At 47.8% G+C, this 15,508-nt stretch overlaps 1 protein-coding gene across 7 annotated transcripts in view; it reads right to left on the reverse strand.

Annotated features, from left to right (window-relative positions):
* Positions 1-15,508, reverse strand: part of RGMA (repulsive guidance molecule BMP co-receptor a) — a 46,212-nt gene that overhangs the window by 25,335 nt on the left and 5,369 nt on the right. For 4 of the 7 annotated variants that reach the window (XM_073996796.1, XM_073996797.1, XM_073996799.1 and 1 more), the window contains exon 2: positions 4,172-4,287. In XM_073996796.1, coding sequence (XP_073852897.1) covers positions 4,172-4,287 — 116 coding nt within the window. The other 3 variants (XM_065548488.2, XM_073996798.1, XM_065548489.2) reach the window with 3 other exon arrangements.

A 15,508-nucleotide genomic window follows, 5' to 3' on the forward strand; every position in this document is an offset into this window, starting at 1 on the left:
CAAAGTGATGGTACCAGAAGTAGGAGGGATTTGGGAAGTGATTAGGTCATGAGGGTGGAGCTTGCAAGAATGGGATTAGTGCTCTTATAAAAGGGACCCCACAGAGTATCCTCACTCCTACCCTGTGAGGACAGAGTTATAAGGCACCATCTACAAGTCAGACATCGAATCTGCCAGCACCTATTATTCTTGGACTTTTCCGCCTTCAGAACTGTGAGCAATAAATGTCTGCCATGTACAAGCCACCCACTTATGGTATTTTGTTACAGCAGCCCAAACAAACTAAGACACTCTTGGGACACAAAGTCCTACTGGGAGAGCAACAGTGTGGTAAGCAGGCTGATCTGCTGATGCATTTTTGTTTGTTTGTCTTTGAGACAGAGTTTCATTCTGTCACCCAGGCTGGAGTGCAGTGGCGCAATCTCAGCTCACTGCAACCTCCACCTCCCGGAGGGTTCAGGCGATTATCCTGCCTCAGCCTCCCGAGTAGCTGGGATTACAGGCTCGTGCCACCACACCCAGCTAATTTTTGTATTTTCAGTAGAGACGGGGTCTCGCTATGTTGGTCAGGCTGGTCTCTAACTCCTGACCTCAAGCAATCTACCCACCTTGGCCTATGAAAGTGCTGGGGTTACAGGCGTGAGCCACCGCGCCCAGCTGATGCATTTTTGAATAGCAGCTCTGATAGAAATAGTCTCATTTCTATAGCCACACAGATGTGCCTGGATACTGCAGAGGGCCTTGGTCTCCTGAAACCTTAGTTACCCACCGAGGACTAACATTTCTAAAACAGCTGCAGTTTAAAAGTATAAGGGGAAGAAAGAAGGAACAAAGAAAGGCTGGAGTGCAACAGTTCTTAGAACAGCAATCCTCAAACTTGAGCACGCATCAGAGTTCCCTGGAGGGCCTGCTCTAGAACACAGACTGCAGGGCCCCAGCTCCAGAGTAACTGCTTCTATAGTTCTGTAGTGGGCCTAGAACTTGCATTTCTAACCAGTTCCCAAGTAAAGCAAATGCTGCTGGTCCAGGGACCACACTTTTGGGAACCACTGTGCTGAAGTACAGGACCCATACATAGTGAACAGGAAGCCTGGTGACATGTCTAAAACATACACCCGGATGGATTTATCTTGGAAATCTTTTCAAAAACGTCGCAATGGCTTCAAAGTTTAAAAAGCCATCTATTAACTGTGATTTGAGTAGGATGCCATTTGTGGAATGCTCTTTTAGGAATCCTTTCTGGCCTCCCTTCCTAGGTAGACGTGGGTCCTGTCTGCCTGTGCTGTCCCTAAAGAATCATGTAAACAGACACCCTTCCAGCCCGCTTGACAGTGCAGGGGCCCTTTCTCTTCACCAGGCTGTGGTCTGCCTGAGGGGCTTAGTTAGAGGGCTCCAAAGGTTGTCACTGAGTCAGGAACACAGTAAGTTGGCCATCCCCATCGAGTAAGTAAATGCAAACACTCGAAACACACAAACGCTCTCAGTGTAGCCGAGGTGAAGGCATCTTTCTTCACATAACTATGTTCAATTTAATTTGCACTCCTATAGGCTTACTCCTGGCAGCCATTCAAGCTGACTAGCACAGAACAAACCGAGGCTTTCACGCAGCTGCTCGGCCAGTTTCCACCTGTCTTCAACGGGAGAGGCCAAGGCACACAGGGGCCCCCAGTGTGTCTGGGTGCCTTGCACTTGCCGGGGCTTTCTTTATTTCTTGAACTCCCACCTTGCTCTCCAGACCTGCAAGTTTTCTAACTTTATTCCTAAGTGGCCCCTCTCCTGGTCAATGTGTCAAAGAATGAGACAGTCTCTCTTTGTTGTGGAAATTTTCCATTTCATCCCTTACTTATGAAACTGTCTTTTGACCCACGTTTCTAGAGCACACAAGTTTTGCAGCCCCCAGTTTATTTAGTTTTGGGATACTGGAAGCTCAGTTTTCAGTAAGGTGGGCAATTTTGACTAAACGCAGCTGTCAAGCCCTCAAATGAGAAGAAACATTAGCCAGCTGGCATGACAGGAGAGCAGCTATCAGTTCTATCGGCCAGGTTTTAGTTACCAGCCTTGACGCCAAAAAGAAATGGGTTTCTTGGAAACAAAAGTGATGGAATTTGGGCTGTGACTTATATAACCTACCAGTGTTCCTCAGCCTATGCTGGGATACTTTAAAATAAAAGTTTTTAGGATGGAGAAATAAATCGAGAAACAACAAAACTACCACCACTCAGGCCGTGCAGCCTGCTACCTCTGGGAACTTCTGCCAGGGCTTCCTTTCCTCCCTAGCCCCAAAAGTTAACAAGTGCTGCAGCTTTAAGAGCAGGAAGGTGTTGTTTTAAGGGCCTCTAAGCCCCCCTTCTCAATTTCAGCTTTGAGCTGAGATCACATCCCCCACGGCAGCCAAGGGACAAAAGCCATTTATCAACCCATCTGATAAAACTTCCAATGGGCTGGATCTTTATCTAGACCAAACCAAGAACACAAATTGCAAACTCCTGCTTTTCCAAAACGTTGACTTCTTTTTAAATACGGTGATTTTTATTTTTATTTTGAATTCTTGGGAGGAAACCAAATTGGCCTGTTCTGCCAGACTCTTAAGTAGGTGGAGAAACTGCCCTTTAAATACACTGGGGGTGGGGAGAGGGCACCCTGCTGTTCGATCCCCTGTGGAGGTTTTGATATTCCAAGCTGAGTACTTTTTGGGGATACCAAGATCCCTCCCCCCACATCTTGTCCTTGGCCAGGCCTCCCAATGGAACCCAGGTCTGGAGAGCAGGTTGCGGCTCTCTGGGACCTTCCTGGGGTGCGCAGTGGTAGAGTAAGCCGGATGCACAAGTCTGAGCTGGCGCTGGGGGCCAGAAGCAGGGCTGGGACTAGGGGGTAAACTGACCCCTCGCTCCCTACTGTTCACTGTCTGCGTGATCCGCCCACTGGGAGCCCCAACTCGCAGCCAGGCCGAGCCAGACCTGCCCAGTTTTGCCAGTTCCTTGAAACCCAGTTGGCTGAAAAGCAAATCAAAATAACCCAATCCGAGTCTAAACTCAAGTCCTTTCTTGCAAAGCTTCAGTGGTGCGCGGGGGCTGCGACTCCACGCCCGGCTGTGGCGCAAAACAAGCTGAAATTTTTTCAGAAAGACACCTCTGAACCCCGAAAACACAATGGAAACGGCTAGGAGATCCCGCCTTGCGCCGGGGAGGCCATTTGGCCCGTGACATTGTGTTTATTTGTATTTTTAGCAAGAAAAAAGAAATGGGTATAAAGGGCTTAACTGGCGTTTTCTGGCTGTGAGCAGCATATGGCAAAAATGAAATAAAGTTTTATGAAACATCATAAAGAAAACAGGCCGGGGATTTAAGTTGCGTGCCTCCCCCCTCCCCCCGAAAGGAAAAAAAAAGTAAAGAAACTGGAGCGTTTGGGAAGGAACAAATGCTTCTCTGTGGAGTTGGTCTCCCTTCCCCCAACAAAAACAAGAGGTCCGGGCTCCGAGGAATTTGAAAGCAGCGATCTGCCAAAAACATTGTGAAAAACTATGGGGGATTCATTGGAAACAGATGGGCTTTTTCAGCTTTAATTCTGAAATTCTCTCCCTTTCTGACACAATAAAAACAAACAGGGGGCGACGCAGAAAGTTATCAAACAGGAACACCAGCTCATTTGAGCCGGGTCCGTGGGTGTCCCCGCGTGGCCAAATGCGTGGAAACGGGACGAGGTCTCCGGGGAAGGGGCTGTCGGGAACTTGGCTGGGACCTCAGGGGCGCCTCTGGCTCCACCCCTGGGCACCCGGCAGGTTTGCAAACTGCTGGGCGAGGAGCTGAAGAGTGTCCCCAGCACCGAGGGCGTGCCTCCCCTTCTCCCTTTCTTCCCGACCCCCTAGGAGGCACGTTACCAGCACCCCTTTTCTCGGAAAAAGGGAAGGGAGTGAGGCACCCCCGGCCTCTGCGCCCTCCCCACCCGGTTCCTTCTCACTGCAACTCGGGCGGGGTGCCCCTCTCCGGGTTCCCCAAGGGCAGGCATCGCACCCACGACGGGGTGCAGGAGAAACAAAGACCCGTGGAAATGGGAGGCGGGGTCCGGAGGACGTCTAGAGAACCTGAGCCCAGACTCACTCGCGCAAATCTGGCCCCGCATTGGTGGGCGGCCCAGGGACCCGGCCCCGCGCGCCCGGCCGGCAGTGCCTTACCTGCGGGGAAGCTGCAGAGAAGGAAGGCGAGGGTCGGCCAGAATCCCAGGGCTGAACGTCCTGCCCCTCTCCCCATACCCATCCATCCAGCTCGGCCTGTTACCACTAGCCTCTCCCTGGAAGAAGAGTTCAGAAAAAAAGGAGAAGAAAATAAATCACGCTGCGGAGAAAGGGCAGCCTCGCTCCGCCGGCGGGAGCAGCGAGCCGGGAGGCTCGGTCCACCTCGGCCGCGGGCGCCCGGCGCGCTCCCCTTCCCGCGCCCGCCCCCCGCGCGCCCCTCCCTAGCCATCCATCACTCGGTTCCCCGCCAATGTCGACGCGGCCCCGCGCCCCAGCCGCCTGCGCCCCGCCCCCTCGCGCTCGGGTTTCAGAGAGGCCGGCGAGGTAGCGGGAGGCTGCCGGGTGGGGACTCAGGCTGCCCGGCTGCGGCGCAAGCCCTGAGGACCTCGGAAAACCACGGCCCTAGATCAGAGGCAGCGCCACGCTCTCCGACCCTCGCGCCATCTCCAGCCCGCGGCTGTCCTTGCAAAACACGCCCTGCACTCTTGGGAGGCCCAAGCCCCACAGGGCATAAGGGAGGCAGGGCGCCTCCTTATTCCCCTCCACAAATATCCAATCCAAGTAGAAAACCGTGCTTGGAGAGAAATCTCAGCCCTACTTTCCAACCAGACTGCCGACCCCAAGCTGCCACCGACGCCCCCTGGCTCATCTGTCGCACTCAGACGCGACACCGGTGTAGGAGGCTGAAAAATCCACTTCCGAGTTGTCTAGGTCTGGGCAGGTTGGCTCTCTGCATCTCAGCTACTAACGCACCTCGAGGTTCCCGCCCGTCGTGGCCCCGGGCCACCCATCCTGACTGGGCTTGGGCTGCCTCCAGCACCCCCTTCAAGCACCTCGCTGCTTCCTGAGGACTTGCCCCGGCTGCGCCCCCGAGCTGAGGGCCTGCGGGCCTAACCTTGCCACCCTGACACAGCTGCTACTCCAGAGATGTGGCCATGTCCGTCCCCGTCGCGCGCAGGGCCGGACGGTTTGGCGCTCTTTGTGAGGCCCGCAAGGCTGCACTTGGGAGGGCTTCAGGATGGTGACCTTTCCTAACTCTGTCGCTTATTTTTCTGGGAAAAAAACATCTCCTTCCCAAGGTTCCCTGGGCCCTGCAGTTCTGCTGCCGTTGTGATATTTAAGGGACTGGTAACTTCCCCTGAGAGACATCTTTTGGATGAAACACAAATAGTCCTGAGCAAGCGTTTTTATTCAAACCAATTCCTCCCACCATCCTCCTCACCTCACTCCTAAGCCTGCCCATCTGGTTCTTCGGGGAAAAAACACCTCTGGGTTTTTATCCAATTTAGATGTTTCTCTTAAGCACTATCACAGTCCTCACTTGCTGCAAAGGCCACACAGGCTGCAAGGCTGCAGGGCTGCAGCTGCATTTGGGGTTCTGGCTGCCAGGTCGGGGGTGTGGAGAGGAGCAAGCTTTGAAGGAAGGGCAGAAGGCCCTATGTCTGTGAAGACACAACCCCAGCAGCAAGACTTATGAATCTGGCTTCCACAAAACAGGTACACAAGGGGACCATGCCTCAGCCAGCTGTGCAACAGGGCAACACGAAGCTGCTCTTTCCCAAGGTGGAAACGCCAGACACTACTCTTCTTTACAGTGGGGGTACCACTGTGTTTCCCTAAAATATTTAGGTCTAAGATCGACAGGCTCTAATTGTTTTTTCCCCCAAACCAGGGTTCATTTTAGGCATGACTCTGCAAAATGCTACGGTTTTCCCAGTGAAAGCCCACCATCGAAAATGGTCTTCCCTTCAAGCTTGGCCAGTCCTGGGGCCCCACCCAACAAGTTATTCTGCAGCATCATGGAACGGCAGCCCATTCCAGCGGCCACCAGGGCATGCTAAGCAGACACTGTGCCAGGCTGCACAGAGGCGACCATGTGGCCTTTTCACCTCTGAGGTCCACTAATTAACACCATTTGCTAGAGTCTGCCTTTCACCAGCTAGTTCTAGAGTCTCTCACTAATGAGAAGGGATCACTGGCATTCCAAGTCCCCTGGATAGTAATTAACCACCATCACTGCTGCAGCATGTCCAGGTCAGAGACCAGGGCTCAGGATCCAGGGGAGGCCATGCAGCCCACAGAAGCCCAGAGATCATGCCCTTCTGGGGCTGCCCTTGCCCAAGAGTGGACTTTTCACAGCAGGCCTTTTTTTTTTTTCCCCAATGAGAACAGAAAAAAGAAATCTTCAACTATGTTACAAAAGCAGAAAAAAAAAGGAGTTTCTCCCACATCAGGAAATGTCATCCAATATTCTTATAGCAAGGATAACTAAATAAAATACTTGTGCAGCATATTCTGCAATTCCATTATATACAGTTTTTTTTTCAAAGCTTTTTTTTTTTTTTAGTATCGTTAATATAAAGCAGTTGCACAAAAAGCAAAGGTGTTTTGACAAACAGGTGTATCCATTTATTCCTTTTTAGGAACAATATCTAAAAAAAGAACCGCTCTCTGCCCTCCCCTCAAAAAGACAAGATTCATCCAGACACATCAGGATATATGTACAACATAATAAACCCCATCCTAAAGAAGCAACTGAGATAACCCCCAGGGGATACAGAATCAGAACTGTAAAAATCATAGTGAAGTTTGCTTGCTGTAAAGCCTGAGAATTTTTTTTTTTTTTTTTTCAGTTGGTTCTTCTCGTAGCAGGACTTTAAACCTCTACATTTCAGTTTCTTCATCTGTAAGGATCAGGCTGATAATATTGTCACTCCAAGAATACCACTGAATAGAACTTGGAAGAAGCCCCAGGTCATGGGAGTTCCAGTCCCCTGGAACCCTGCTAGGGGACGGGGATTGGCTGCCATTTTAGGAGGAGACCCCAGTCTTACGGCATGAGCAAGTAATTTGGGAAAGGGATGCAAAGGGCTTTTTTTTTTTTTTTTTTTTTTTTTCCTCCCCTCTCTTGAGGAGAAATGTCTGAGGCTGAATTTGGACATCTTCAAAGTGGGGACTTGGCCATCACACAGTTTAGACTATCATGAGAAATCTAGCCCCAACTAGAGCAGTACGGGGTTGTGCTGACCTTGAGGAATCTATCTATACTGGCTAAACCAATCAACTTTTAAACAACTCCCCAACTCTCTGCAGGAATAAAAAATTCCTAAAACGTTAGATTTGAGAACTCAGCACTCTGTTTGCCATAGAAACTCATTTAACTCAAAAGTGTAGTTGACTTCAAACACACAGCCCCACAGAGTCTAACCAAGTATGTGGTGTCCCCTAGGCTATAGCTTAGACCTGGGGATAGAGACACTCTCACGCATGGCTCTTGCTCGCTTTCTTCAGCCCTGACTGTGGAGGCCCCAATCCTGAGCATCCCCCTCCACCTTCTCTCCCTCTCCACGTGGCGGGTAGCTATTTGATGTGTGGGAAGGGGTCAAGGGGCTTCTGAAAGGAAGGGTTCTGCATCCGGCTGAAGCCCTCTCAGGGGCAGTGACAGTCAGGGGCTCCACCTTTGCCTGCTTCTGGGTATGAACAGAGCGTTCTCAAATCTAGGGCCTGAGTCATCAGTCAACAAATACATATTCAGGACCTGAGGCAGGCTAGACCTTGGGGGATAAATAAGACAGTCCCTATTTTTGAATTGCTGGTAGAAACAGATAATAGAGAAAAATGAGTGCTAAAGGAGAGGTGAGGAGTGAATGACCTTTACCAAAAAAGGTGGTGTCTTTCAAAATAATGGCTAACATTTTGACGTATTTTTACATTGTGTCAGGTACCAGCTAAGTACTTTACATTTCTAGAAACTTTCAGCTAAGGAAGGTTCTATTATCATCCTCATTTTGCAGATGAAGAAACTGAGGCTGGGAACGCTTAAGCATTCACCCAATAAATGGCTAATAAATGCCAAGCCAAGCATGCTGAACTCCATGCTTGGCGTGCTGTGTGTGCCATTCATTCCAATGGTGGTGAGCAGGTCCACACCGGGCTTAAAGTCAAGGCGAGACAGATTACTTAACAATCACTTTCAATAAAGCATAATACAGACTCTGACAGGGGAGACACAGAACACAGGTGCCAGGGGCCTCCAGCCCAGTTTGGGGTGCAGGGAGGGGAAAGAAGCTTTCCCAGTGTAAGAGTGTGCCGGGGGAGTTAATGGGCAAGGGAGGGGATGGCAGGGAGAAAACTCCAGGCAGAAGGAACACCCAGCATGCCAGAACAAGGTGTGTTTTGCCTGAGGATCTGCAAAGGCTGAAGTGCAGCTGTAGAAGGAAGAGGTGAAGCTGGAGAAACAGAGCAAAGAGCTTGGGGGAGCCTGTGAAGCACCCGGGAGCCCAACCAAAAGCCTCAAGAGGGGGAGGGATTTATTCTTTTGGGAGACCACTGTGGGAGATGTAAAAAGATTAGAGTTGTCCAGGCCCTACTCCAAAGCAGCGAAATCTGAATCTCTGGTGGGTAGAGCCTGGGCATCAGCATTTTTAAGGAGCTCCCCTAGGTGACTCATGTCTAGGGGAATAGCTGGGTTTGTAAGTTCTATCAGTCTCGGGCCCGTGCCCTCCTTGCTGCTGGCAGGTGCATAAAAGACCCAGGTCAGTCAGTTTCTGCCCCTTGGGATTAAAGTCAAGGCAAGACATATAACCTAACAGTTACTTTCAATAAAACAGTGATTGCAAGTGACTCGAGCTGGACCAATCAGAACCTTTCTTGAGATTGTTGCTACAGAAGAAGCTTCAGTTCTTATCCGATTCCAACAGCAATCTTGTGGGAGGGTGAGTGTTTATGAGTGTTAGTAGTTGAGGCGGCATTTGAGGACCTGACATACTGTGTGTGTGTGTGTGTGTGTGCGCGCGCGCGCGCGCGCACGCTGCCCTGTCGCCCAGGAGGCTGGAGCGCAATGGTACCATCTCGGCTCACTGCAACCTCCGCCTCCTGGGTTCAAGCAATTCTTGTGTCTCAGCCTCCCGAGCAGCTGGGATTACAGGCATGTGCTACCACACCCAGCCAAATTTTGTCTCTTTTAGAGACAGGGTTTCACCATGTTAGCCAGGCTGGCCTCAAACTCGTGGGCTCAAGTAATCTGCCTGTCTCTGCCTCACAAAGTGCTGGGATTCTAGATAGGAGCCGCTGCGCCCAGCTGACATTTTGTTTTTACTTAAGTTGTATTTTATCAGGTGAGCTTTTTGGGGAGTGATGAAGATTTTATTTAGGTTAACCCTCCCCAAGCCACTCTTCAGCACGTGACTCCCTTGCAGCTCTTTCCTGAGCTCTTGTGAACTACTCTAGTACCTCTTCCAGCTACGGAAGCTGAGAAAAATTCCTTATTTTGCTGAAACTAGTTTGATCTAGATTTCTCTCACTAACAGATCCCTGTCTAATATGGAGGAAATGACCCAACACTGGTCCCAGGTATTGTTGCCAACCTCTCAAGCATAGGGATATGTTACTAACGGCTCTTAATCCACCATTCACTTACTGACCAAAAATTTGACATTTCTTGAGTAACCAACCGACCATTCCCCCATGTCCTAAAAAATGTTTGTCCAGACCATGTCTTGAGGAACTGAGTTGCTTCAATTTACAGCTCAGAGTATGGGAACAGATCCTTATTTTTAATTTATCCCTCAAATTCCTCTTTCAAATTTTAATGGCCACCCTGGGGTCTGGTCATCTCAGATTTGATGAATCAGTACTTGTTCTCTCTCTCCATAACCTTCAAGGTTTTACAGACTTTGATCATATCACCTTTCTGGCTTCATCTTTCCACACTAAAACTCTTAAGGTACAAAGCAGCCCGGCCTCTTACGAAGAACTTCAGGTGATGACATTGCTCACCTTCTGCAGTTCTGAGATATTTTTCTCAAGAGGAAGAGAACACAAACTGCCAGGTTTGGGTAGAGCCCAGGTAGAATACTATTTTTCGCTTGTTTTCCAATATCATTTCTGATAGTATTTTAGCATTTTCTGAACACTTGGTCCTGAGTGGCCTGTAGCAAACAAACATTTTGCAAAGACCCCAAGGATCCTCTTCTGTGGCTATAAACAGACTGGACAAAGTCCATTTTCTTGTAATTTGGATTATGTTCTCATAAATGCATTAACAGACTTGCGCCTGCAAAAGCTTAATATGCATGTTCTTGCTAACTCCTAAGCTCATCCTGCAGTTAATCACCATTTGTTTGCCATCTCTGCATAGCCTTCATTTCATCCCAAAGCCTGGAACCATCTGAGCTTTGTCTCCTTCAGATAATCCATGTAAATTTAAACTAAGTCTGGAGTACCCGCGATCCTGGGGGATCCTCACTGTTAATAATTCTTCATCCAGAAAAGTACCTGTTTATCCTATTTTTTATTTCTTGTCTCTAAGGATAATTTTGATCCATGGCAATTTCCCCGCACATGCTGGAGAGACTTACTATTGTAAATGACCTTTGGGGTGGAACTTTGTCAGAAGGAATTTTTAAAGTCTAAACAGAATTCATCCTGGGTTTCTCCCTTGTCTCCAGGCCTGTTTCTGACTCCTTAAAGAATGTTAATAGATTGGTTGGGTTTCATGTTCTTTTTAGAAAACATATTGTGCTTTGTTCAGCTAGCTGAGACTTTATAAAGTGTGCTTCACAATAATACTTTTTAGTATATATTCTGTAAAAGTGACTATTTAAAATGACCCTTCTGACCGGGTGCGGTGGCTCACACCTGTAATTCCAGCATTTTGGGAGGCCGAGGCAGGCGGATAACCTGATGTCAGGAGTTTGAGACCAGCCTGGCCAATGTGGTGAAACCCCCTTTTTACTAAAAATACAATAATTAGCCAGGCATGGTGGTGGGCACCTGTAACCCCAGCTACTTCAGAAGCTGAGGCAGGAGAATCACTTGAACCCAGGAGGCGGAGGTTGCAGTGAGCAGAGATCCTGCAACTGTACTCCAGCCTGGGCAACAGAGTGAGACTGTTGCAAAAATAAATAAAAAATAAAAAAGAAAGAAAGAAAGAAAGACCCTTCTCAGGTAGGGTGGACTCCCCTTGTGGGAAGGAGGCACAGTGTGCATGCCTGTGGATACAGGCGTCACATGGAAGGACCGCTGCGCATTTTGGCTACAAGGATGTTGCTGCCATCTTCATTATCTGAGGCTTCCTTTCTCTCTGTACAAAGAATATCACCTGAGCTTTGATGCTGCTTCCCTCACCATGAGGGACTTTATTCTTGGTAATTAAGACATAATTACCAAGAAGAACAAAACTACCAAAAAATTTAAAAATTTTACCAAAATTAAAATTTTTCATTTAAAAATTAAACTAAAATTTTTAATTAAAAAATTACCAAATATTACCAAGTACTGAATTTTATTCCAATATTTTAATGGGTTTTTAATTTTTTTTTTTGAGACAAAGTCTTGCTCTGTTGCCCAGGCTGGAGTAGCGTGGCACGATCATGACTCACTGCTGCCTCAACCTCCTGGGTTCAAGCGATCCTTCCTCCTCAGCCTCCTGAGTGGCTGGGACCACAGGTGCACATGCCACCATGCCTGGGTCATTCTTTGGTATTTTTTGTGGAGATGGGGTTTTTGGCACATTCACCCAAACTTACACTGCAGAAGGTAAGTAACCTGCTTGAGGTCACCCAGCAGGCTTGGTGACAGAGTGAGGTTTGGGCAGGTCTCGGTGACTCCCAGCTGCCAGGTCACCTCTGATGAGATCACAGCTGCTCCTCAGGCATGGGGCTTTTCATTTTCTCTCTGCCTCTACTAACCCTACTCCATCCTCTTGCTCTGAACAGAAGCAAGGACTCTCTCTGTGCTCCTTTTGACCTCTGCTGCCCCAGGCTCAGTTCAGGCTGGGCTGGGCTGGAGCCTTCCTGCTGGTCGGCCAGCAGTTTCCACGGCTGCCTTTCTGTGGTATTTGGATGTGACCCTCTTTCCTTCTTTCATACCTGTCCTTCTTGACTTCCCGTATTCTCAGTAACCTCCTGGAGCAGTCATGTTTCTTTTCTCCCTACTTCTCCCATTTCTTCTTACTGGGACTATAAACTGGGGTATAACTACACTTTCTTAATGAAAGTCTCCCCCTGACCACCGCTTTCTTCTTAAAACTCTTGTCTGAGACTTCCTATCACACCTACTATCTGGTCTCCAAGTCTGCACATTCTTCTGCCTGCAAAACCCAGTACAAAAGCAACAGCATTTATGAACTGCTTAATTGTCAGTGTTGAGATGGAAAGCTTCAAGACACTGCCAGTGAAGATGGGGAAAGACAGAGACCTGGGATTCGGAGTGGTCTTAACTCCAACTGTGTGGCAGCATGCCCTGTCCTATCTTCGGCCCCTCAGCTTCTCAATCTGCAGAATCACAGCCTGGCTGCCCCAGAAGATCTCCAAGCTCCAGAGTCCTGTGTCCAGGGATCCAGTGAATTGATACTGGCTCTGTAACTAACTAGCCTTGCCCACACCTGATTGTGAGGAGCCATTCTGAGGCCTCATCTGTAACACTTCTAAAGTCCCCAAGTGAAAATGTGGCCAAGCACGTAGGAAATGTCATTGGAAGAGTGACATTTGTATGTTTTTTTTTTTTTTTTTTTTTTTGAGACGGAGTCTCGCTCTGTCGCCCAGGCTGGAGTGCAGTGGCGCAATCTCGGCTCACTGCAAGCTCCGCCTCCCGGGTTCACGCCATTCTCCTGCCTCAGCCTCCCGAGTAGCTGGGACTACAGGCGCCCGCCCCTGTGCCCGGCTAATTTTTTCTATTTTTAGTAGAGACGGGGTTTCACCATGGTCTCGATCTCCTGACCTTGTGATCCGCCCACCTTGGCCTCCCAAAGTGCTGGGATTACAGGCGTGAGCCACCGCGCCCGGCCGACATTTGTATGTTTTAATGTCAGCATGAAATTCAGCAATAATCCCCAACAATACTATGGTATACCTGAAACCACACCTTAGAAACATTTAGCAACCGCCTGAGGTTTGAAAGCAGCTTTTGGGTATGCATACACAAGACATACCAGGTTCCCATAAAGGAGAACAGACCACACAGCGCTTATGTCTCCCCATTCCGGTAAGTTCTAGGGAGAAGAACTGGCTTGGAACCATTTATCCACCAAATGGCAACTGTCTGAACCGACAGTGAGTCTGCGTCTCTCTCTCAACCAACAGAAGGCTGGAGTATTTGGATTAATGAATAATTTAGTGCCAAGCACAAATACCATAGACATTTAGCAATCGGAACAGATAACCAAGTTGTTCATCAAATTCAACACTGTTTAGAATGGCTAAGCATAGCTGAAATAGAGACAATCCCCAGCTGATGGGAGGTGGGGAAAAGTGCCAATCCAGAAAGAAGAACAAATGTGTCACCTTATGTGACATTCTCTTCCACCACTGTTTTTCTTTCTTAAATCTGTCAGAGGCTAAGGGAATTTCTTCACTTTATATTACAGAGGTAATACAGTATGCTGGGCCAAGAACATGCAGTCTGAACCCAGACTTTCTAGATCTCAGTTATTTCATCTGTAAGATAGGGATATATTTGCAGATCAATCAAAAGATTGTTGTGAGGATTAAATGAGTTAATACAGTAATAACCCACTTAGAACAGATGCCTGGCATAGAGTAAGTGTTGATAAGTAGTTGCCAATATTCTTTTTATATCATGGATAGGCACTATTGTTTGGATTAAAATAGTACCTACTATGTGCCAGATTCTGCTAGAGCCTTTGTATGTATAGGATCTTGGGGGAGCTCTGCAGAATTCTGCAAGGACTCATGGATAACCTTGACTTCTAGGTGGGTTTTAAGTTCATTTCAGTTATACTCGAGGCCTAATGAGCACCTACTAGAAAAAGCTCCCCCATATAATCACAGTGTTGTCCTCTTAACTATGCAATGGGCACAGCCGTTTCCATTTCACAAATGAGACAAACTCATTTGTAAGTCTTGTCTAAGGACCATAAATACAAGTAGCCGTGCAGAGGCTTAAACCCAGGTTTTGAGATGCCAAGTGCAGTGTTTTTCCCACCAAACTACAGCTGCTTCTCATCTTCACTCATGGTTTATTTATTTCTGTCAGTCCGATAATATGCCCCACATGTAGAATGACGGATCATGCATTAGAAATGGGAATATGTTTAGAGATATACTGTTTTCCAGACATTAACAAAAATATAAAAACGTTTTAAGAAGAGAAAAATTTCCATGAACAATCTCCCCCATCCATCCTAGAGACTTCAGAAATTGAAATAATTAGATTATGGAATTTTTTTGTCTTTCTTTTGGATGGTGACATTTTTTAGATCACGTATGCCTAGACTTAGCCTTTGAATGCGAGTTAAACAGATTTACTTAAACAACAGGAAGATATTTAGGTAAACCTACCTACAGTATCAATTTATTGGAGTTCTTTCAGTCCACAAGCCACTCACAGAACATCTAAAGTTTTAAGCCAGATGGGCTTCTGCCTTTAGAGATTGGTCACTGACCCAGAAAGGGAGCGCCGGCGCACCATCTTGGCTTAGGTTTGCCTTGCTCTTGCTGACTCCTGGCTGAGGCTCACAGGGCCAGTGTGTTCTCCACCAGGCCTGAAGTCAGTAGACCCTGCTAACAGCATGCATTTACTCATGAAGAAATGAGTAAAGAACCTGGAGCTTCATTTCTCATGAAGAAATGAGAAAAGAACCTGGAGCTTAGGGATCTACTTGCTCAAAATGCTCCTTATCAGAGAGAAATAATACCAACTTAAAACCCTCATAGCATGGAAGAAGGTGGTGGCAGTTAGCTTTTTTTGTCATATGATCTTGGAATACCCAAAGACACAAAACCAAATCCAAGTGTTTCAGGAAAGCAAGAGAAGCTTTTTTTTTTTTTTTTTTTTTTTTTTTTTTTTAAGACAAGGTCTCATTCTATCATCCAGGCTGGAGTGCAATGGCATGGTCATTGCTCGCTGCAACCTCCACCTCCAAGGTTCAAGCGATCCTCCCACCTCAGCCCCTCAAGTAGCTGGGACCACAGGTGCACGCCACCACGTCTGGCTAATGTTTGTATTTTTAGTAGAGACCAGGTTTTACCATGTTGGCCAGGCTGGTCTCGAACTCCTGAGCTCAAACAGTCAGCCATCCTCGGCCTCCCAAAGTGCTGGAATGATAAATGTGAGCCACCACGCCCAGCCAAGAGAAGCATTTTGAAATCAGTGTTCTGAAATCTGAATGTCAGACTATTTTAGTTGCACTGACTGATATATGACAAAATAAATATAAAACAAAATAAACTCACAGGAGCCTCACGTTCAGAGGCAAAAATGACCTGTCCAAATTCAGCAGTGAGGAGTTATTAGCAGGGTTGGACCTGTGAGGGA

The sequence above is a fragment of the Macaca fascicularis genome, chromosome 7, assembly GCF_037993035.2.
Source record: "Macaca fascicularis isolate 582-1 chromosome 7, T2T-MFA8v1.1".
NCBI classification, from domain to species: Eukaryota; Metazoa; Chordata; class Mammalia; order Primates; family Cercopithecidae; genus Macaca; species Macaca fascicularis.